Here is a 22,448-nt window from a genome sequence, read left to right on the forward strand (position 1 = left end):
GCACTGGAAAATATTGAGAAGTGTATTTTTTAAAAAAGGGGGTTTTGCATGTACTATGCCAAAATGTAGCTATTTTTTCATCGCCTGTATTTTAGTTTAATTTTTGAATCTTTGAATCTCTTATTTTCTATAATTTCATTGGCTGCAAAGTTTCCGTGAACTTTGACCCAGGTCCTGTTGTAGCAGAAGGGAGAGAGTGGACAGCTAGTCTGAGCTCACATGATAGGAAGTCGAGTTTACACAGAATTGACTCCATCTCTCGGACATTGGAGAGGAGTTTAACTGAAGAAAGTTATCAGATAGATAACTATGGTTTCAATGACTGTGCATGCAAAGTTTATTGACTGCAATGACATGAACAAAGGAGATTTCTGAGGACCTCAGAAAAAGTGTTCTTGATGCTCATCAGGCTGGAAAAGATTACAAAACATTTCTAAAGAGTTTGGACTCCACCAATCCACAGTCAGACATATTGTGTACAAATGGAGGAAATTCAAGACCATTGCTACCCTCCCCAGGAGTGGTCAGCCAACAAAGATCACTCCAAGAGCAAGGCGTGTAATAGTCGGCGAGGTCACAAAGGACCCCAGGGTAACTTCTGAGCAACTGAAGGCCTCTCTCACACTGGCTAATGTTAATGTTCATGAGTCCACCATCAGGAGAACACTGAACAACAATGGTGTGCATGGCAGGGTTGCAAGGAGAAAGCCACTGCTCTCCAAAAAGAACATTGCTGCTCGTCTGCAGTTTGCTAAAGATCACGTGGACAAGCCAGAAGGATATTGGAAAAATGTTTTGTGGACGGATGAGACCAAAATAGAACTTTTTGCTTTAAATGAGAAGCATTATTTTTGGAGAAAGGAAAACACTACATTCCAGCATAAGAACCTTATCCCATCATACATGTCAACCTTTGGTCGATCAAACCTGTATAACCAACCTCCAAAATCCGTATTTCCCTTATAAAATCCGTATAAGATGCAAATTAAAAAAATTTGAATGATAATTAACAATGATATATCCCAGTTACTTTTTATTCAATATTAATAACAATAAACCTTCAGAATGAATACAAAGCTCCAATGTTTGACAAAAACACAAAGTGTTATCAGCGTAGTTACGAAGGAAATACTTCGTTGTTTGGAGACAGGTTTCACCGAGCGGCTATTATGCGCGAGACTTCATATTAGCCACAAAGTCAGGAAAATCTGTTCGTAAAATTACGTTATAATGACCAAATACAATGAAAAGTATTTCTCCAGTCTCACCTGTGAAAGGTAATCCCATGTGATCTCGTTTGGACGGTAAACCTGTTGGTATAGTTAAACGCAGCACATGAATGAGGCATCTTTATTCTCGGGCGAGGATGACGTATGATTCTATGCAGAAGCCGGCGTCTATGACTTCCCGGTTGGCGGGATTCTTGCAATGCGGTGTGCGCATGATCAAAAGTGGAATGAAGTCTTGCTACCACAAGATAACGCGCGATTTCATAAGACTCTTTACTGGCTGTCTGTAGTGTACAGTACGTTTGTAAATGTTATGCGTTTTTTTTTATCATCGTGGGAATTGATTATAGCTCTAAATAAATATTGAAGTTTTTTTTAAAGAATCCATATAACTTTATTTATACGACGTTTATTGAATCAAATCCGTATAAAATACGGACATTCCGTATAGGTTGACATGTATGTCCCATCTGTGAAACATGGTGGTGGTAGTATCATGGTTTGGGCCTGTTTTGCTGCATCTGGGCCAGGACGGCTTGCCATCATTGATGGAACAATGAATTCTGAATTATACCAGTGAATTCTAAAGGAAAATGTCAGGACATCTGTCCATGAACTGAATCTCAAGAGAAGGTGGGTCATGCAGCAAGACAACGACCCTAAGCACACAAGTCGTTCTACCAAAGAATGGTTAAAGAAGAATAAAGTTAATGTTTTGGAATGGCCAAGTCAAAGCCCTGACCTTAATCCAATGGAAATGTTGTGGAAGGACCTGAAGTGAGCAGTTCATGTGAGGAAACCCACCAACATCCCAGAGCTGAAGCTGTTCTGTACGGAGGAATGGGCTAAAATTCCTCCAAGCCGGTGTGCAGGACTGATCAACAGTTATCGGAAACGTTTAGTTGCAGTTATTGCTGCACAAGGGGGTCACACCAGATACTGAAAGCAAAGGTTCACGTACTTTTGCCACTCACAGATATGTAATATTGGATCATTTTCCTCAATAAATAAATGACCAAGTATAATATTTTTGTCTCATTTGTTTAACTGGGTTCTCTTTATCTACTTTTAGGACTTGTGTGAAAATCTGATGATGTTTTAGGTCATATTTATGCAGAAATATAGAAAATTCTAAAGGGTTCACAAACTTTCAAGCACCACTGTACTATACCGAAATGTATTTATTTTTTCATGGCCTGTATTTTAATTTAATTTTTAAATCTTTGAATCTCTTATTTTCTATAATTTCATTGGCCGCAAAGTTTCCGTGAACTTTGACCCAGGTCCTGTTGTAGCGGAAGGGAGAGAGTTGGAGGAGTCGGTGGAGAGCAGACGGCTAGTCTGAGCTCGCATTATAGGAAGCTGAGTTTACACGGTATTGACACGGTATTGACTCCATCTCTAGGACATTGGAGGGGAGTTTAATTGAAGGAAGTTATTAGATAGATAACTATGGTTTCAGTGACTGTGTATGCAGAGTTTATTGATTGCGAAATCACGTTATGAGTCAGTTTAGTGGCGAAGTCGTGCCTGGTCACCATTATGGCTAACATGCTCTCAAGTCAAGATGCAACGCTGTTCACCTGGACAAGACGATCAGGACAGAAGAAATAGCCTGACTGCCAGCATTTACAGGTCGACGTGAGGAGCAACGCGGCTGAGTGTGCCATACAGGCAATGATACAACTTTGTTTCTCTCCAAACTTCAGGTACTGGCGTGTCACCTTTTTATTTCTTGCTCTACCGAACAAAGCGGCCATTTCGTTTCTGGTCACACCGAACCCAAGCGACGTAACAGGCCTGCATCGAGGGTGATGTTTAAGTTTAGTATGGTTATAATGCCGGCATAGGACATTTTCTACACTTTTATTTGAGTTAAATATTGAACTGGAAACTTTTATATCTGTTACATTTAATTTTGTACTGTTTGCTACAGCATGTTTGTTTCAACTGGTGTAGCGTTAAGTGTATGAGTGCTAAACATTTGAATGTACTGTGAGTAGGAGTTAAAGGAGATCTCAGGGCCCGTTTACACGAGGACGCTGTCGGGTAAAAACGACTAAATATTTTATCGGAAGTGCCTTTCGTCTACACGGGGACGGCGTTTCCGAGGCTGAAAAACGAAAAAAATTGAAAACGCCTTCCAGAGTGGATAAGTTAAAAACAGCCCCTGTTGCATATCCGTCTAAACTACCCAATACGCGAAACTCTGCTCGGATCTGCTCATGTTGGGTACGCGTTTACGTCATACATGTGTCATATATTGTACATGCCAGCCCGGGAAGTAAGAAAGTAAGTAAAAAAGTAAGAGCATGTCTGATTACATCGATCCAACGGACCTTCAAGCTGCTCTGGCAGCTTTAATAAACGTCCAGGAGTCCTTCGAACATCTATACCGAATCTGCACATATACCGTTAATGAACAGAGGTGGGTATAGTATGCTCTTACTTTTTTACTTACTTTCTTACTTACCATAGCCAGAGTAGTCAAAGTTTTCGCGGCGCAGATGTGCAGATCAGACAAGACGGAAGACGTTGCGCATGCGTGCAGACATAGCGGAGGTCTTTCACAGCACCACCTAGCCGCCTGGCATGCACATCCAATTGAATTCCACACTTTTATGTTTCACCGTATAGACGCAGATTTCCTCCTTGAAAACGGTTGTGTAGATGCGGAAAAAAGTGAGAACGAAAACGGACTTTTGCGTTTTTGTTTCAGACCGTCCCTGTGTAAAGTGGGCCTCAGTAACATTAAGTATTTGTATTTAATGTTACTGTACCAGAGATCCTTTTCTTTAAACTGAAGTGGGTTTCACAGGGGATCATTGGATTTATGGTAAAATTGGGTTTACAAGAAATTTAAAGGTTAAAGTGATTTGACATCACATTTAATACACTAAATTTGAATTACAACGGAAGACAAATTCGAGGGTTTTAATTTATTTTTATGAAATTTCTATAAGGCGGCACGGTGGTGTAGTGGTTAGCGCTGTCACCTCACAACAAGAAGGTCCGGGTTCGAGCCCCGTGGCTGGCGAGGGCCTTTCTGTGTGGAGTTTGCATGTTCTCCCCGTGTCCGCGTGGGTTTCCTCCGGGTGCTCCGGTTTCCCCCACAGTCCAAAGACATGCAGGTTAGGTTAACTGGTGACTCTAAATTGAGCGTAGGTGTGAATGAGAGTGTGAATGGTTGTCTGTGTCTATGTGTCAGCCCTGTGATGACCTGGCGACTTGTCCAGGGTGTACCCCGCCTCTCGCCCGTAGTCAGCTGGGATAGGCTCCAGCTTGCCTGCGACCCTGTAGAACAGGATAAAGTGGCTAGAGATAATGAGATGAGATGAGAAATTTCTTTTATATTTTGGAAAGTAAAGAGATTTCTATTTTCATTATATTTACAGAATTATTGGTTATTTCACAAGGCATCTCCTTAGTTAATACCAGTTTGTAGAAGCTCATAAACACATACATTTCAAAACCTAAAACATTAATACTGTTTCCATATAACTTAAAAGAACTCAGGGCGCCCCATAGACAGATTCCGGCTAATTTAAGGTGTCATGCCCATCGCAGTGGCATGGGGGCGCTACACAACAATGAAATCACAAATGCACAGTTTGAAGAGAAATAATCTTCATATTACAGTTAGGATTTAAAAGGCGTCTTGTACTAACGATGTTCTTGTTACAATTTCAAATCACAATTTTCAAGCTACACTTATGAATCACTGCTTATGCTACCAAAGTCCATGATTAAATCTTGAAGCGCAGGGCTGAAATATCCAGAGGTCGCAAAAGTACATAATTCTTTACTTAAAGCTAGACGGCCTTTCGATTTCATAAAATCGATGAAATTTAGTTCCTTCTGAAATTTGATCATTGTGATATATGTTTATTTCTGTAATATCTCACAAAATATCAGGCCATTCTGTGGCTGGGAAGTTATATAATTTGAGGGGATTAAAGCAAATAAAGTGCATGAAATCACTCGCTTCGTGCAGTCAAGCAGGCAGAGGAAGTCCGTGTATGCATGCGCTGGTTTACCTTTGACCGTGTACTGACAGTTACATCTTTCTGTCACTAAACAAACAGCTGATCACACCGAGGTGCTCGCTGACCACCGATATTTATTAGTTTGGTCCTGCATTTCCTTTCCTTTGTAACATAACGTCTTTTTTTCTCGCTTTCCGTTACTGTAGTAGGTCTTTCATGTTTCATTCGCGTCCTCCATTGTTCTCTCCTGTTTCAATTTTTTATCCCACAATGCCTTGCGCGAACGGGGAAAGCCCACCACGTGCTGCATGATGCAGCATCTTGTATTGGGTCATGGTGAAGCAGGAAAAAATAGCAGAGAATTTAGGGCCACGTGGCCTTAAATTCATTAATTGTTCTGTTAAAAAAAACCTAATAAAATTGGAAGTCTGTGATTCGAATTCAGTAGCTTTCAGTCCAAGAACAAAAATAATTGGGTGTCGGGAAAAATTCTTTTTAAGATCTAAACTTGAAAAATCTGAAAGGCAGTCTAGCTTTAAACAGAAGTACAGATACTTGTATAAAAAATACTCAGGTACAAGCAGAAGAACCGTTTCAACTTCTTTACCCAAATACAAGTACAAAAAGTGATTTAAGCCTTAAATTATGAATCACATAATTACTTCTGACATCTACTTGTATTCCCATTAGCCATTTTCTTTAGGAATAAGAAGAAGAAAAGAAGAAAGTGGTGTAGGCTCAAGCCTCGAACACATCTCGGTAAGACACGTTTTCTCACACGTGTCCTATGGAATATAGAGTCCTGATGTACTGTGTTATGAATAACTGCCTTCTAGGTGAGGAGCAGATGCTATTAGAAAAGCAGCAGCGGTGTAAATCCGCCTCACCCCAGCCAAGCAGAGAGAAGCCCCAGAGACAGCAGCGACTGCGAGGGAAAGCCAACAGCAACAGAGAGTTGAGATACACCGCCTCCACCAGCAGCCAGGAGAAATTACTCATCACACAGTAATGACAGAACACGACAGACGCCTTACAGCCTGCCTGCATGAAAAAGACAAGGGGGAATTGCAGAAAAAGACAAACTCATTAAACAAACAAGAAAAGGAAAATGTTAATGACAAAGTGGTAAAGTCGTGCTGTGGTTGAGAAAAGAATGTGAAGTGTTCGATATGGAGCTGCGACTGAGAGACATGTTATGCAAATGTGACAAAGTCCTGCTGATATTACTGTACATCTCTAACTCATCCGTCTTTAACATAAGTGAGGAATAAACATAACAGGGGATGGCGTTCTAGGAAAATAATCAGCGATATACCCTGCCGTTACCTTGCTGAAGTTGGTTATTTCCATATTAACAGTACATCTCAAAGAATTTTATTCCTACAAATACATCTGGATCTTATTCCAGAAAGAACCAGGTCTAATAACAGTCTAATCACAGACTTAAGCTGTACTTGGGGACACTTCAGCCCTATTTGTCTGAATTTTGAATCCAAACATCCAACATACCTGAAAGACTAACAGAACACAAACCTCGGATCATTTATTTGATTACAAAATAATATAGAGTTAGAATGCCTTTACTCTCACTGCACAAACGTACAACGAAATTTAGTTCATCATAGGAGAGCAAAGCCGCTGCGTACTTGCGAGCCGCCACTCTTGGGCACTTCAACCCAAGGCCATCCCATGTTAACCTAACTGCATATCTCTGAACTGTGGGAGAAACCGGAGCACCCGGAGGAAACCCACGCAGACATGAAGAGAACATGCAAACTCCAAACAGAAAGGCCCTCGTCAGCCACTGGGCTCGAACTCAGAACCTTCTTGCTGTGAGGCGACAGTGCTAACCACTACACCACCGTGCCGCCCTATAATATCTAATATTATCTAAATATCTAATATTCGAGTAAGATCTGTATTGATTTATTTCTGAGAAAGATAAAATGGACAGAGATCTTCAAATGAGAGGAGCATATATAGTAACTCCTCATGATGCTGACTCTGTGTGTGTGTGTGTGTGTGTGTGTGTGTGTGTGCTCTCTCTATACTCTTACAGTAGACAGGGAACAGTGGTCGATATCTTCACTGTCAAAGAGTATAGCGTCCTTAATGAACACAGATGCTGCTTTGAGGATGAAGCTGGTGAACAGCTGGATGTGGATGTAGTTTCTTGCACAGTGCAACCTCCTGCACACACACACACACACACACACACTGAAAGACTTAACTTAAGTACATGCAAGTTAGGAACTATAACAAGTTCTGACCAATGAGAATCAAGAATTTAATATCTCTGTGGCATAAGCTGAGATACCACCTGAAGAGATAATCGGCACAGAAAGGTGTCTGCTGTCTCTGCCACCAAAAGGCCACTGTTTGTTTTAACTGCCCCAGGTAAATTGCAATCACCTACCGCAATGGCTCTGTCTATCTCAGCAGTGGGTCCAAGCATTTTTGGAATTAATTTACTCTTTTCAGCCTACTGTGTTATCAGATTTAGTGTCTGTGATGGCCCAAACCCAAATGACAACATGCTGAATTAAAGTTGGTGCTTTAAGTCACAATCAGAGCAGATTAGATTTGCTTTTAGCACCAAGCTCAGAGTAAGAAATACATTTTTATGAGGAAAAACCTTAAAGGATTAGAGTTTGGGCAAAACATTTGCATTAATCAAGATTGCTTTAAAAAAAACAACAACAAGCATACTCTGAGAGCACAATATCCCCCGCTGGCAACTCGGCCATAACTCTGGTAAAATGCGACTGAATTGAACGAAATTGCAATATGTGTATTACTGACATATATCAAAGAATCCTGTCAAGTTTCGTGAAATTCCTCCTTAAAATTGTGAGAGGAGTTGATTTCAGAAGGTGAGTACCCTTCCTGGGACGGATGGACAGACGGACGGACATCGCCATGACATAATCCCCCTTCGGGCCTTTCAGCTACTGGGGGATAATAAAAATTGTGAGGGAAGTTGATTTCAGAAAGCAAGCACACCTTGATGAAATTGCCAAAGTACAAATTTCAAGGGCATAACTCTGGGAAAATTTGCCCAAATTAAACCAAATTTCAATATGCGTATAACTGTCATATAACAAAGCTTTTACCAAGTTTGGTGGAATTCCTCCACAAATTGTGAGAGGAGTTGATTTCAGAAGAACGTACACCCTCATGAAACTGTCAAAGTACAAGTTATTTAATCAAGGATCAAAACTCTGGTAAAATTTTCACAAATGAAATTAAATTGCAATCTGCGTATTACCGTCATATAACACGGCCTTTTGCCAAGCTTCGAGAAATTCATCCAAAAACCGTGAGAGGGGTTGATGTCAGAAGGAAAACACACCTTCATGAAATTGTGAAAGTACAAGGCTGTTAATCAAGGGCCACAACTCTGGTAAAATGCAACCGAATTGAAGAAAATAACAATATGCGTACTACTGACATATAACAAGGCCTTTTGATAAGTTTTGTGAAATTCCTCCAAAAATTATGAGAGGAGTTGATTTCAAAAGGAAAACACATTCTCATGAAATTGTCAAAGTATAATTTTGTTAATCAAGGGCTGTAACTCTGGTAAAATGTGACCCAATTTAACGAAATTACAATATGTGTATTACCGACATATACCAAAGAATCCTGCCAAGTTTCGTGAAATTCCTCCAAAAATTGTGAGAGGAGTTGATTTCAGAAGGTGAGCACCCTTCCCAGGATGGACATCACCATGGCATAATCCCCCTTCGGATAACACCCCATTAAACAAAAAAAAAGAAAAAAAAAGACTGGATTACCTGAAGACCAGCAGGACTACCACAGCCATGGACAGGGAGATCAGAGAGGCCCCGTAGCCGATGGAGTAGATCAGTCTCACCGTGGTGAAGTACGATTCCTGACATACACACAACTAGCAATTATGCAATTACATTCGGACTGACAGAGTGAATGAGTTCACGGACATGTGAATGAGGTGCCTGCATAGTAGTGATACAGATATGACACTGTAATGATGTAGGTAATGCATCAGGACCGCCTCTGGACTTCAGCACATTCAATAATGACAATGTGAGGATCCAGTCAAGTGGAAACGTATGCATCCTTCATGTTTTCTGACAATGTAAATGTACTTCTAATTTACAATTTGTACTAACACTTTGCTTTTGGCAAGACATCACAGGCAGAAATGATTTTGGTTACTACTTTTCCAATATTTAATCTATAACAGTTGTCCTTTTACTCTATAGTAAGTGGAAAAAAAAAGACGTCAAAACTCAACTCAAATATGTTCACTGGTTTTGTTCACTTGTGACTACTGTTTTATCTAAAACTTTAAAGAAGGCTTTAAACTCTGCTCACTTGGGACAATCACAACATATCATATCCCCGGGTTCCTGATATTAATATCAATTGATGTGTCAGTGTGATTCATAAGACAAGTTTCTTTATAAACCTTATAATCCACATTTATTAATGTGGAAACACCAAATCTTGTTTTTTCCCCCCAAAATGTTGATTATAGCTGCATTTATAACCGATTTTACAGTTTGTGTAAAAAAAGTGACAAAATGATTAAAAATAAACCTGATTAAATGATATTCCAACAACCAGTTCTCTCAAAATGTTTCTCTTGAAAGCATCTTCACAGCTGTAATGAACACTGTGATTCTCACATCATTAAACGTCAACATTTTTGGTGTTATAACATATGCAAATTTATGCATACTTAATTAGACAAAGCATCATTTGCATGAATAAACGCTTTTTTAAATTAAAAAAAAAAACTTGTAAGAATATCAGCAACCCACTGACAAAGACTGATTGTGATATCTAAAGGTGGTGTTTACAAGACCGTCATGATAGGATCATTCCAGCACATCGAAGCTGTCATAAAGACTTCGTCTGTCAAAGAAATTTTAAAGTTGACATGACAGTAGACATAAAGATTTCAAGAACTGACTGAGCCATTATTTCATGTATTATATCAGGAATGTTATGTATTTTGTGAGCATAAACATGGATAAAACCTGCCATTAAAGCATCTGATGCCAGGAATAAGACTTTATGTAGGTTTAGGTCTGTTGTCATGAACGTTTTATTAATGTGTTGTCTTAAAGCTAGACTGCCTTTCAGATTTTGCAGGTTTAGGTCAGAAAAAGAATTTTCCCTGACACCCAATTATTTTTGTATAGTGGACCGAAAGCTACTGAATTCGAGTCACAGACTTCCAATTTTATTAGTTTTTTTTTAAATAGAACAATTAATGAATTTAGGGCCATGTGGCTCTAAATTCTCCATGATTATTTCCTGCTTCACCGTAACGCAATCCAAGATACTACATCATGCATCATGTGGTGGGTTTTCCCTGTTCGCGCAAGGCATTGTGGGATAAAAATTTGAAATGGGAGAGAACAATGGAGGACACGAATGAAACGTGAAAGACCAACTACAGTAACGGAAAGCGAGAAGAAAAGACGTTACGTTGCGAAGGAAAGGAAACGCAAGACCAAACTAATAAATTTCAGTGGTCAGCGAGCACCTCGGTGTGATCAGCTGTTACAGTTACAGAATGATGTAACTGTCAGTGCATGGTCAAGGTAAACCTGTAGATGGCAGTAATGCAACACTGGATGCCAGCTACTGTAAAACCCAAAAGAAGATGATGATGCCGAAAGGTACAACCCCGATTCCAAAAAAGTTGGGACAAAGTACAAATTGTAAATAAAAACGGAATGCAATGATGTGGAAGTTTCAAAATTCCATATTTTATTCAGAATAGAACATAGATCTCATCTCATTATCTCATCTCATCTCATTATCTGTAGCCGCTTTATCCTTCTACAGGGTCGCAGGCAAGCTGGAGCCTATCCCAGCTGACTACGGGCGAAAGGCGGGGTACACCCTGGACAAGTCGCCAGGTCATCACAGGGCCGACACATAGACACAGACAACCATTCACACTCACATTCACACCTACAGTCAATTTAGAGTCACCAGTCAACCTAACCTGCATGTCTTTGGACTGTGGGGGAAACCGGAGCACCCGGAGGAAACCCACGCGGACACGGGGAGAACATGCAAACTCCGCACAGAAAGGCCCTCGCCGGCCCTGGGGCTCGAACTCAGGACCTTCTTGCTGTGAGGTGACAGCGCTAACCACTACACCACCGTGCCACCCCAGAACATAGATGACATATCAAATGTTTAAACTGAGAAAATGTATCATTTAAAGAGAAAAATTAGGTGATTTTAAATTTCATGACAACAACACATCTCAAAAAAGTTGAGACAAGGCCATGTTTACCACTGTGAGACATTCCCTTTTCTCTTTACAACAGTCTGTAAACCTCTGGGGACTGAGGAGACAAGTTGCTCAAGTTTAGGGATAGGAATGTTAACCCATTCTTGTCTAATGTAGGATTCTAGTTGCTCAACTGTCTTAGGTCTTTTTTGTCGTATCTTCCGTTTTATGATGCGCCAAATGTTTTCTATGGGTGAAAGATCTGGACTGCAGGCTGGCCAGTTCAGTACCCAGACCCTTCTTCTACGCAGCCATGATGCTGTAATTGATGCAGTATGTGGTTTGGCATTGTCATGTTGGAAAATGCAAGGTCTTCCCTGAAAGAGACGTCGTCTGGATGGGAGCATATGTTGCTCTAGAACCTGGATATACCTTTCAGCATTGATGGTGTCTTTCCAGATGTGTAAGCTGCCCATGCCACATGCACTAATGCAACCCCATACCATCAGAGATGCAGGCTTCTGAACTGAGTGCTGATAACAACCTGGGTCGTCCTTCTCCTCTTTAGTCCGAATGACATGGTGTCCCTGATTTCCATAAAGAACTTCAAATTTTGATTCATCTGACCACAGAACAGTTTTCCACTTTGCCACAGTCCATTTTAAATGAGCCTTGGCCCAGAGAAGACGTCTGCGCTTCTGGATCATGTTTAGATACGGCTTCTTCTTTGAACTATAGATGGATGACGGATGGCACGGTGAATTGTGTTCACAGATAATGTTCTCTGGAAATATTCCTGAGCCCATTTTGTGATTTCCAATACAGAAGCATGCCTGTATGTGATGCAGTGCCGTCTAAGGACCCGAAGATCACGGGCACTCAGTATGGTTTTCCGGCCTTGACCCTTACGCACAGAGATTCTTCCAGATTCTCTGAATCTTTTGATGATATTATGCACTGTAGATGATGATATGTTCAAACTCTTTGCAATTTTACATTGTCGAACTCCTTTCTGATATTGCTCCACTATTTGTCGGCGCAGAATTAGGGGGATTGGTGATCCTCTTCCCATCTTTACTTCTGAGAGCCGCTGCCACTCCAAGATGCTCTTTTTATACCCAGTCATGTTAATGACCTATTGCCAATTGACCTAATGAGTTGCAGTTTGGTCCTCCAGCTGTTCCTTTTTTGTACCTTTAACTTTTCCAGCCTCTTATTGCCCCTGTCCCAACTTTTTTGAGATGTGTTGCTGTCATGAAATTTCAAATGAGCCAATATTTGGCATGAAATTTCAAAATGTCTCACTTTCGACATTTGATATGTTGTCTATATTCTACTGTGAATACAATATCAGTTTTTGAGATTTGTAAATTATTGCATTCTGTTTTTATTTACAATTTGTACTTTGTCCCAACTTTTTTGGAATCGGGGTTGTAAACCTGCGCATGCGCACATGGACGTCCTCTGTATGCTTGACTGCGCGAAGCAAGCAATTTCATGCACATTATTTGCTTTAATCCCCTCAAATTAAATAACTTCCCAGCCACAGAATAGGCTGGTTTTTTTTAAAGATATTACAGAAATAAGTGTATATCACAATGACCAAATTTCAGAGGGAACTAAATTTCACTGGTTTTATGAAATTGAAAGGCCGTCTACTTTTAATTTAGAGTGGCACCAAAAGAAAAATGTGGGTTTGTTCAAAATAGAAGACACAATGAATCTGAAAAGAAGTTTTGACCCTCCTCTCTCCATTGGTCTAAGAACACAGGGGTTCTTAAAGATTTTGGTGGACCCCTTTAACTAAAAATTAAATCCCAAGAACTGTACAGATTTCTCATTGAACACAGTCCAACTATTCAGACAGTAGGCTCGTGGTTGAAATGTGTACAGGTTCAGCTGGATATTATTTATAGGCCTAGCTGTTTTTGAGTTGTTGAGGTTTGGATTAAATGCATTTCATTCCAATGACCAGTCAAACACTGTAATAACTAACATGGTAACAACTTAATAATAAATAAAACTAGACAGGGACACTCTAACGAGTGCAAACCCCGCCTTTTCCCTATTAAAATACATTGGGCGAAAATTTCGAAGTTCTGCCATGACCTTGACCTTTGACCTCCAAAATTTAATGGTTTCCTTCCTGGGTGATTGGCAACACATGTACAAAATTTGGTCCAAATCGATCCATTGGTTCTTGAGATATCTTGCAGACACACAGACAGACAGACAGACAGACAGATACACACACACACAGACTGACGCAGGTGAAAATAATAACCCCTCCGACTACTGTCGGCGGGGTTAATAACTTCGGTAATATTGGGTCATGAGTTTCATCAGGTCACATCTGCACCTGCTCGCACTCAACACTCCACTTCCCAGAATTCGCAATGGCCTTCAAATATGGCCGCCACAGACAACAACTACCATCCTGCACCATACACTGAGTTGTGATCATTGTCCACACCTGGACTCAATCACCAGAGCACACACATTAACACTCTCACAGAACTCAGTCTTTGTGAAGTAAACACTCACCCTGTGTCTGAAATCGCTTACTCGTTCACTACTCCCTATATAGGGAATTACTATATAGAGGACTACGTATATAGTGAGCTCATTGGTAAAATGAAAAAACGCTTTCAGACACTAGTCCGTCGCGCTGGTATTTACATCATTACTGTCGCACAATTAAAACGTGCCAGATCAGTCGGCTGGTGGGTTTTCAAAATAATAAATACATGCATGTATTTTTGTGATAAATCCATATTATACTGAGCACATTTCCAACATTAATCTTTAACCTTACTTTTAACCGTACTTTTACCAAAGTACCTGCATCTTTTAGTTTTTTTAAATCAAGGCTGAATACTTTCTTCTTTGCCACTGCCTTTTATTAAATCAAATTTGAGTCTTTTAATTTGATTTCTTTCAGCGCGACCGCAATGCATGATGGGATATATTGCTTTGGTGCAACCATCGTTGTACACTACTTTTCGGGATGCATTGTGGGATACTTTGAGTGCACTATATAGGGTGTAAGTAATCCTCACTAAGGTTTCGGACAGCACTACAAAATAGTGTCCCCACATAGTGAGTAGGGAGTGATTTCAGGGGGCGGCACGGTGGTGTAGTGGTTAGCACTGTTGCCTCACAGCAAGAAGGTTCTGGTTTTGAGCCCAGTGGCCGGCAAGGGCCTTTCTATGTGGAGTTTGCATGTTCTCCCCGTGTCTGCATGGGTTTCCTCCGGGTGCTCCGGTTTCCCCCACAGTCCAAAGACATGCAGGTTAGGTTAACTGGTGACTCGAAATTGACCGTAGGTGTGAATGTGAGTGTGAATGGTTGTCTGTGTCTATGTGTCAGCCCTGTGATGACCTGGCGACTTGTCCAGGGTGTACCCCGCCTCTCGCCCGTAGTCAGCTGGGATAGGCTCCAGCTCGCCTGCGACCCTGTAGAACAGGATAAAGCGGCTAGAGATAATGGATGGATGGATTGATGGAGTGATTTTGGACACAGGGTCAGTGTTCTCTTGCCTGACTTTACCAAGCTTTTGTTTGTGCTGATATTCTGGTTATTGATCCAGTTTTTACTTTGGTTTTGCTCTTTCACACTACCTCTGATAATCTGCTTGTGCCTTGCCTGACCGTTGCTTGTTTGTTGATTCTGCCTTTGCTTATTGAGTTGGATTTGTCTGCCAGCTTTGCCTCAATAAATTCTCTGCTGCTTTTACGTCCATCTGTCATCTGCAGTCCTGACACACCATGACATAAAAAAAAAAATCCCAGACCTGTGTAAGTGGGGATGGACCCCATTTTGAGAATCATAGCAAATACTGTAGGTCAATAAAATATGTAAAATCAAATTTTTCAGAAAAACATTGGCGCGTATTACAACTCTAATATCTGTTCATAGATCACAAATTATAGATGTTATAGAGATTATAAAGACAAAGCAAGATGCAAATTTTCAAAGTGATGCAAATCCTAACACCCAGTACTTGCCTATAAATTAAAATAAAGAACAATTCCTTTGCACTTGGCTGCATTTACTGTACAGCGATATGAAATGAAACCTTTTGTACCAACAAATCCCATTTTAATGGAACAACAGCAGCTTTACACTTTACCGTAAAGCATTTCTATGGACATCTTTTGCAAGTGATGGTTTATTATGACATGCACCCTGACAAACAGGAACTGGCAATCTGTGAAGCATTCAAAGCATGAGACAGAACATAATTAAATGATCAAGCTAGTCTTAAAGCATAATTACGAATTAACAATCCAACATATCCAGTCAGGAGGTAATTAGGTGGCATTTTGCTCGAGTAGAAACACTCAAACTGCTGATGCTGATGATAACCTTTACTACAACCTACTGAGAAAGGTCATGCATGAAATGCATTTAACGATTGCAAGAAACTATTTCTTATTTATGTATGGTTAAACCAAAACACAAGTACTTATATCCTTTAGTTTTAATATAATCTAGCTTGTAAATGCAGTAGATTAAAGTTGGTAAACACTGCACTGACCTCTGGGATGTCGTCATTGATGCTGCAGGCCTCATGATACGGAGGGAACGGGTGTGTCCAACCCAAACTGGTGCAGTTACGACTCACTGTACCTACAGGACAATGAGTCAAATATTAAAGAGTCCTCTAAAATATGTCCATGATACAAGATGCAAATATTGCTATTTTCTAAATAAATAAAGAATAAACCACAACAGGGCATGCTTCTATAGACAAATAATCAACAACGGGGTGGTGTGATGTTCCTGCGAAGTATTTTATTCCTCCTTTTATACCACATCAATATGAGAACTTTTATTCGTTAAAGAATGACACGTATTTATGATATGCTTTTAATCTGCTTTTAATTACGTTTTATATTATCTACAAAACAAGTGATCACTTTTGTTATAACAGTGATCATTGTTTTGCGAATTTAATGAGGAAAAAAAATGCAGCTTGGTACCAGGCTTGTTCGAAGCACAACTGTTATTATTAGGTTTAGATTATATGGTGCGTCTGTCATAAAAGTCACCACATGACACTACGTAACAATAACGTATTAGACCAAGTGCAATAATATAAACTTGCTATTTGATTTGCAGCTGTCACTATTATCCAAGCTGCTGTTATAGAAAACTAATCAACACCTTCTAACCAAACAGATTCGAAAATAGAACAGAGTTGTGGTATAGAGCAGGAGTTCTCAACATTTTCTACTTTAAGGCCCACCTATTCATACTTGTAATGAGTCGGGGCCCATTAAAAAAGATCCCCAATTATTTTGGCTCATCTATTCTATTAGAATCTAATAATCTACTGTGAAGTGTATTCATGGGATGCAACCTCACTCCATGTTACAGATGGGAGCCCAGGAATTAAATAAATGCAATAAAAACACTGTTTTTAATTGTAGGTATTGTATTTAAAATTGTATGGATGTGCCAGAAGCCAAACCATGCATGCAGGGCATTCTCACTCAAAAGGGATTAATGATCCAAAAGTGGAGTCTGGTCCATTAACACAAGAACTTATTGCCATGTTTGTGTTCAGCAAACAAGCAAGTTATTAAAACCAAGAAGGATACTCAAAAGAAGTGGAGATAGAAACCACTCAATGGGATTACAGTAAATCCTCTAATACTGGCCTGTATTCCATTACTGGCCGGGACTCTAATATTGGCCGGTCTCGCTGTCGGAGGAGGTAAATAATGGCCGGACTCTAATACAGGCCGGGGCTATAACCAACGATGTTTCTGAGATCATAGTGGCCTTACACAATCGTTCCGATCTGAAAGACAATTGTGATCAGTGGCGCCGCCAGGCGTATGGCCGTACGCACTAGGCGTACCTTGGGGAGAGAGAGATTTTTTTTTTAAATTATAATTGTTACCTGAATGCTTTGGCAATGCAACATAATTTGAGAGAGAGAGAGAGAGAGAGAGAGAGAGAGAGAGACGTGTGTGTGCCGGCGCATTTGTGTGCTTCAGGAGTGGGCGGGGTGTGCGTGACCAAGAAAGCTCATTGGTCAATGCAGATATACTTTTCTTGCACCACTGAGATTCTCTCCAGTTTTGAGAAACGGAGACAGACAATCGTCAGTAGTCAGAGCTTGTGCGAGAATTTATTGAGAAGCGAGTCAAAAATGAGTAAACGAACCCTGAAACAAACGAGCTTGTTTCAGACTTTTACGAAAAAGTCCAAAAGCAGTGATCCAGGGGTGTCATCTGCTTGCCAGTCCTCTCCAGTATCAGCTAGTAACATGGCACCGGCAGCTTCCACTCCTCCGCAACCTAGCAGCAGTACGCTGCAGCTGGATGCGAGCTCAGTTCCTTTGAGGGAATTGCCTTCATCTACCTCTGAGTTTGAAACAAGCCATACATCCAGTGAATTTCATATAAGAACACCTGCATCTCCCCATGTCCCTTACGATCAGAAGTAGATGGTTGCTCCACCTTGCTGACAAATGAGCCATCAGATAGCTTTACTAATGAGCCACGAGTCAGCCCGCTATCACTGACATCAGATTTATCAGACATAGGTAAACTTCAACCAGATGCCTTAAAATGTGCACCGGACTCTGTAAAGCTCAATGTCCTACAGAACCGCTTCAAACCAGACAGAGGGTGGGTGGCTCCTTCTACTCTGATTTTCGGTAAACTCAGAAAAATACCCGAGGAGTTTTTCAACGAGTCTATGTACCCCACGTTGCGCTACAGTGTGTGTCAGAGTCATGCGTGCGGTAGTGCTGAGCAAGTTCACTAGATTCTAATCGAGGCTATAAAGAGTTTATTGTTTATTGTCGTGTGTAGTTCACATATGTTGTTCAAATATCAGCCTGTGTTCATGGAAGGCTATTGTTCAATTTCAAGTTAAAGTTCTATCGTTGTTTTGTGTATAAGCCTATAGATCGACTCTTCATAGAAACTGCAGCATGCAAGCGTTTTTTTTTTTTGGGGGGGGGGGATTACACCGCTAGTGCGTACCTTACAGTTCAACCCTGCAGGCGCCCCTGATTGTGATTACCGGTAGGTTTGGTGGTAACCAGGCAACCAAGCATCAACTTGACTCGAACGTGAGACTTCAAATAGAAATAGAGGCCTGCCTCTAATTCTGGCCTCCTTCCAATAATGGCCTGGACCAAGATGCACTTGAGTGAAATAAAGGCCCCGGCCTATATTAGAGGATTTACGGTAGATCCTTACACGCTAGCAAAGAAGGATTTTTCCTATGAAAGAAAAAATTTACTAGCTAAATTTGACATTAGTGGTATAAACTTTGATTCTATTGTAGCCGTAACTAAATACAAAGACAACAATTATGCATACTATTAATTAACTTAATGTGAAGATAATTAACAGATAATCAACAGATTTTAAGTTTTTGTTTTTTTAAAAAAGATTGTGTTTATTTTTAGTCTTTTGTATTTGTAATTATTTGTATCTGTACATGCCCGACCCCACCAGCTGCGCTGATCAACTTATCTTTAAATAAAGTTATTAATTCATTCATTATGAGTTGGAAAATGATCCATCCGTTGAGTTCCCTGACATCTCAAACTACCTGGTGCTGCAGACATCGTTCTACACGGACACACAGATGAAAACCTGGAAGAGCATGGAGGCGTGGAACTTTTCATATGTGGCTGGGTTAAAGACCTGGGGATCAGGACACTACAAGATAAATCCTGTATCGTTTTTGCCCGGGTAAATAGGAGTTTCTGGGCTTTTTGTACGTGTCTTTGAGAAGGTTGCTAGGACGCTACAAGTTTTAGTATCGGGTGTAAACAAACCACAGCCACTCGATTCTCAGTCCTCCCTGCTATTCTCTTCCAACAGGAATCACAGATCAATAGAATGTACCTACAAACGTATTTATTTATTCAGCCCACTGTGCTGTGTGTGTGTGTGTTTGTGCGTGCGCGTGTGCGTGCACGCACACACTCGCAGATTAAATGTGACAAAATAAAGGCTTCTTGTTCTTAATTTACCCACAAATGTATTTATTCCACTTGAAAAGTATTCGACAAACCAGCTACCGGATTTGGGACACTACAACATCCTGAACTATTTAGTATTTGGCTTCAAACTTGAAAAAATTTCACAGTGCACTAGATGGCAGGTTGAGAAACACTCGTATAAAGGACCAAAACCTATATAATAATAATAGGGCGGCACGGTGGTGTAGTGGTTAGCGCTGTCGCCTCACAGCAAGAAGGTCCTGGGTTCGAGCCCCGTGGCCGATGAGGGCTTTTCTGTGCAGAGTTTGCATGTTCTCCCCGTGTCCGCGTGGGTTTCCTCCGGGTGCTCCGGTTTCCCCCACAGTCCAAAGACATGCAGGTTAGGTTAACTGGTGGCTCTAAATTGACCGTAGGTGTGAATGTGAGTGTGAATGGTTGTCTGTGTCTATGTGTCAGTCCTGTGATGACCTGGCGACTTGTCCAGGGTGTACCCCGCCTTTCGCCTGTAGTCAGCTGGGATAGGCTCCAGCTTGCCTGTGACCCTGTAGGACAGGATAAAGCGGCTAGAGATAATGAGATGAGATAATAATAATAATAATATACTCAAACAGTAATGCAACAAAAGGCTATTACAACTATTTGAAAAACAGCTAATCTTAGTCCATCATGTTCAGGTAACAGTTGTAAACTGTAGCACATGCCATAAATTATCCATCCATCCATCCATCATCTGTAACCACTTATCCTGTGCAGGGTCGCAGGCAAGCTGGAGCCTATCCCAGCTGACTATGGGCGAGAGGCGGGGTACACCCTGGACAAGTCGCCAGATCATCGCAGGTGTGTAAATAAATATACATTTTTGGTATAGTATCATTTTGTCCATGTTTTACTTCCTCAATTAATTTCCATTACAAAACCAATGGCATCCCATAATTCATAATCCCACACACAAATCATTACCTGCATATTTTTGCATTCAAATAACATACATAGATCATATTATTTGTGATTAAACCCAGACCTTGCTGAGCTGTATTTGCTGAGATACTCCAGTCAAGTTTGACCTGTTCCACAATTCACTTGGAGCCACTGCTCTTCAATTTATTATGTTAGCAGTCACAGAAACTGATTCTGAGATAGCGCTTCTTATTTAGGAGTGCCACTTTTCATTTAGGAGAACCACTCCAAGCTTATTGAAACAGGAGCACTGCACGCCTTGGAGGCCACCCACCTGGCAGGCCTTATTTATCCTTATTCCACCTTGTTTGCAGCTAACAGGTAGGTAATCCTGTTTAGAGTGGAGAAGCACTCACAGCTGTATTCCTCCAGGGTCAGGCTTCTGGTTACACACCAGGAACATCAACTGCATGAAAAATTGTGGGGGGGGTTTCCCATCATTATTAGTTACAAAAAATCCAATATGGAAACAGCAGCTGGAAACAAGATTGTGTGTTAAAAAAGGACATCATTATTTGCTTGTAATGAACAACTTTTGACTGAATGATTAGAGAGACTCAGATCCTGACGATAACACTTTTCCATGCAGTTGATTTTCATGGCGTGCAACCAGAAATCTATCCTTTGAAGAAACTAATCGCGAGTACATCTCCACTCTAAACAAGATTACCTGCCTGTCAGGTGGCAACAAGACGGAAGATAAGGGCATGATTATTTTCCTGTAATGAATGACTATTCCTGTAGAATGATCTTTCAGTAATGGTGAAAAGCTGCACTTGTGCTTAAAACCTGCTGGCATCTTTGAACTTTTCACTACAAATTTGTTTGTATTACGCTAGTTGGGTAAAGTTGCAGGAAAAAAAAAGTTTTATTATGGGACACAAGAAGGACTTTTAAGTTAAAACTGCACAAGAGAAGACACGAATCATTAAAAGCTTGGGTGATGGCAAGTCAAGTCAACATTTGAACCTGTGAAGATAACTGGCAGAGACCATCGTACCATCAAGAAGCATGTGGCAGGATCTAATGTAGTTTAGGAAAAGGTTAGTTAAGGCAGAAATGAAAGTTGTTTGAAAATGTAAACTCCTCCTTATTAAGCGAGTGATGATAAAGAATCCTTTAGCCAACAGCAAAACAAATAAATAGTTGACAAGGCAGGTGCCAGCAACGCATCAACATCATCAAGGTGCAGGACATTCAACCAGCCTGGAAAATGTGTGAAGTCAGATATTCAGCGAACCATAAAGTGAAGCATATGCAGTGGGCCAGAAATACATGAAGGTGGACTTCCAAACTGCGTTGTTCGCTGATGAGTGCCGAGCAACTCTTGATGGACCTGATGGACGCAAGGTTGTCACAGCTAGTGATTAGCATTCAGCTAGTTTGTTTGGTAAGAAGGATTAGAAGAAGAATGGCTTTAATGTCACTGCACAAATGTACAATGAAATTTAATTCATCGTAGGAGAGCAAGCCGCTGCATATGGTACGTGCGCGCCGCCATTCTTGGGCACTTCAGTCCAAGGCCGTCCCATGTTAACCTAACTGCATGTCTTTGAACTGTGGGGGAAACCAGAGTACCCGGAGGAAACCCACACAGACACGGGAAGAACATGCAAACTCCACACAGAAAGGCCCCTGTCGGCCGCTGGGCTTGAACCCAGACCCTTCTTGCTGTGAGGTGACAGTGCTAACCACTTATGGCATCATGCCATCCGTACTAGATTAGTATGCTAGTATGCTGTTGTTAGGTAATAAGTCTTAGCTAATGTTTTCATTGGTTCCCTGGTGAAAGAGACACTAAATTCCCACCAGGAGCTAAAATCAGCATGTGACTTTGAGGTGATACTTTGGTGAATCTTTATTTTTTCATTTCCTCTCATACTTTAAGTAAATTTACGAGTTTTTATCCCCCGCTGGCCAAAAGGCCCAAAGGGGGATGATGTCGTAGCAATGTCCGTCTGTCCATCCGTCCGTCCCAGGAAGGGTGCTCATCTTCTGAAATCAACTCCTCTCATATTTTTTGGAGGAATTTCATACAACTTGATGGGATTCTTTGC

At 40.8% G+C, this 22,448-nt stretch overlaps 1 protein-coding gene across 1 annotated transcript in view; it reads right to left on the minus strand.

Annotated features, from left to right (window-relative positions):
* Nucleotides 1-22,448, minus strand: part of ghrhrl (growth hormone releasing hormone receptor, like) — a 53,970-nt gene that overhangs the window by 26,718 nt on the left and 4,804 nt on the right. The window contains exons 4-8 of the mRNA XM_060936649.1: nt 16,626-16,628; nt 15,997-16,088; nt 9,013-9,110; nt 7,273-7,405; nt 6,103-6,256 (exon numbers count right to left, since the gene is read on the minus strand). Coding sequence (XP_060792632.1) covers nt 6,103-6,256; nt 7,273-7,405; nt 9,013-9,110; nt 15,997-16,088; nt 16,626-16,628 — 480 coding nt within the window. The remainder of the gene's footprint in view (nt 1-6,102; nt 6,257-7,272; nt 7,406-9,012; nt 9,111-15,996; nt 16,089-16,625; nt 16,629-22,448) is intronic.

The sequence above is a fragment of the Neoarius graeffei genome, chromosome 13 (genome assembly GCF_027579695.1).
Source record: "Neoarius graeffei isolate fNeoGra1 chromosome 13, fNeoGra1.pri, whole genome shotgun sequence".
Taxonomy (NCBI): Eukaryota; Metazoa; Chordata; class Actinopteri; order Siluriformes; family Ariidae; genus Neoarius; species Neoarius graeffei.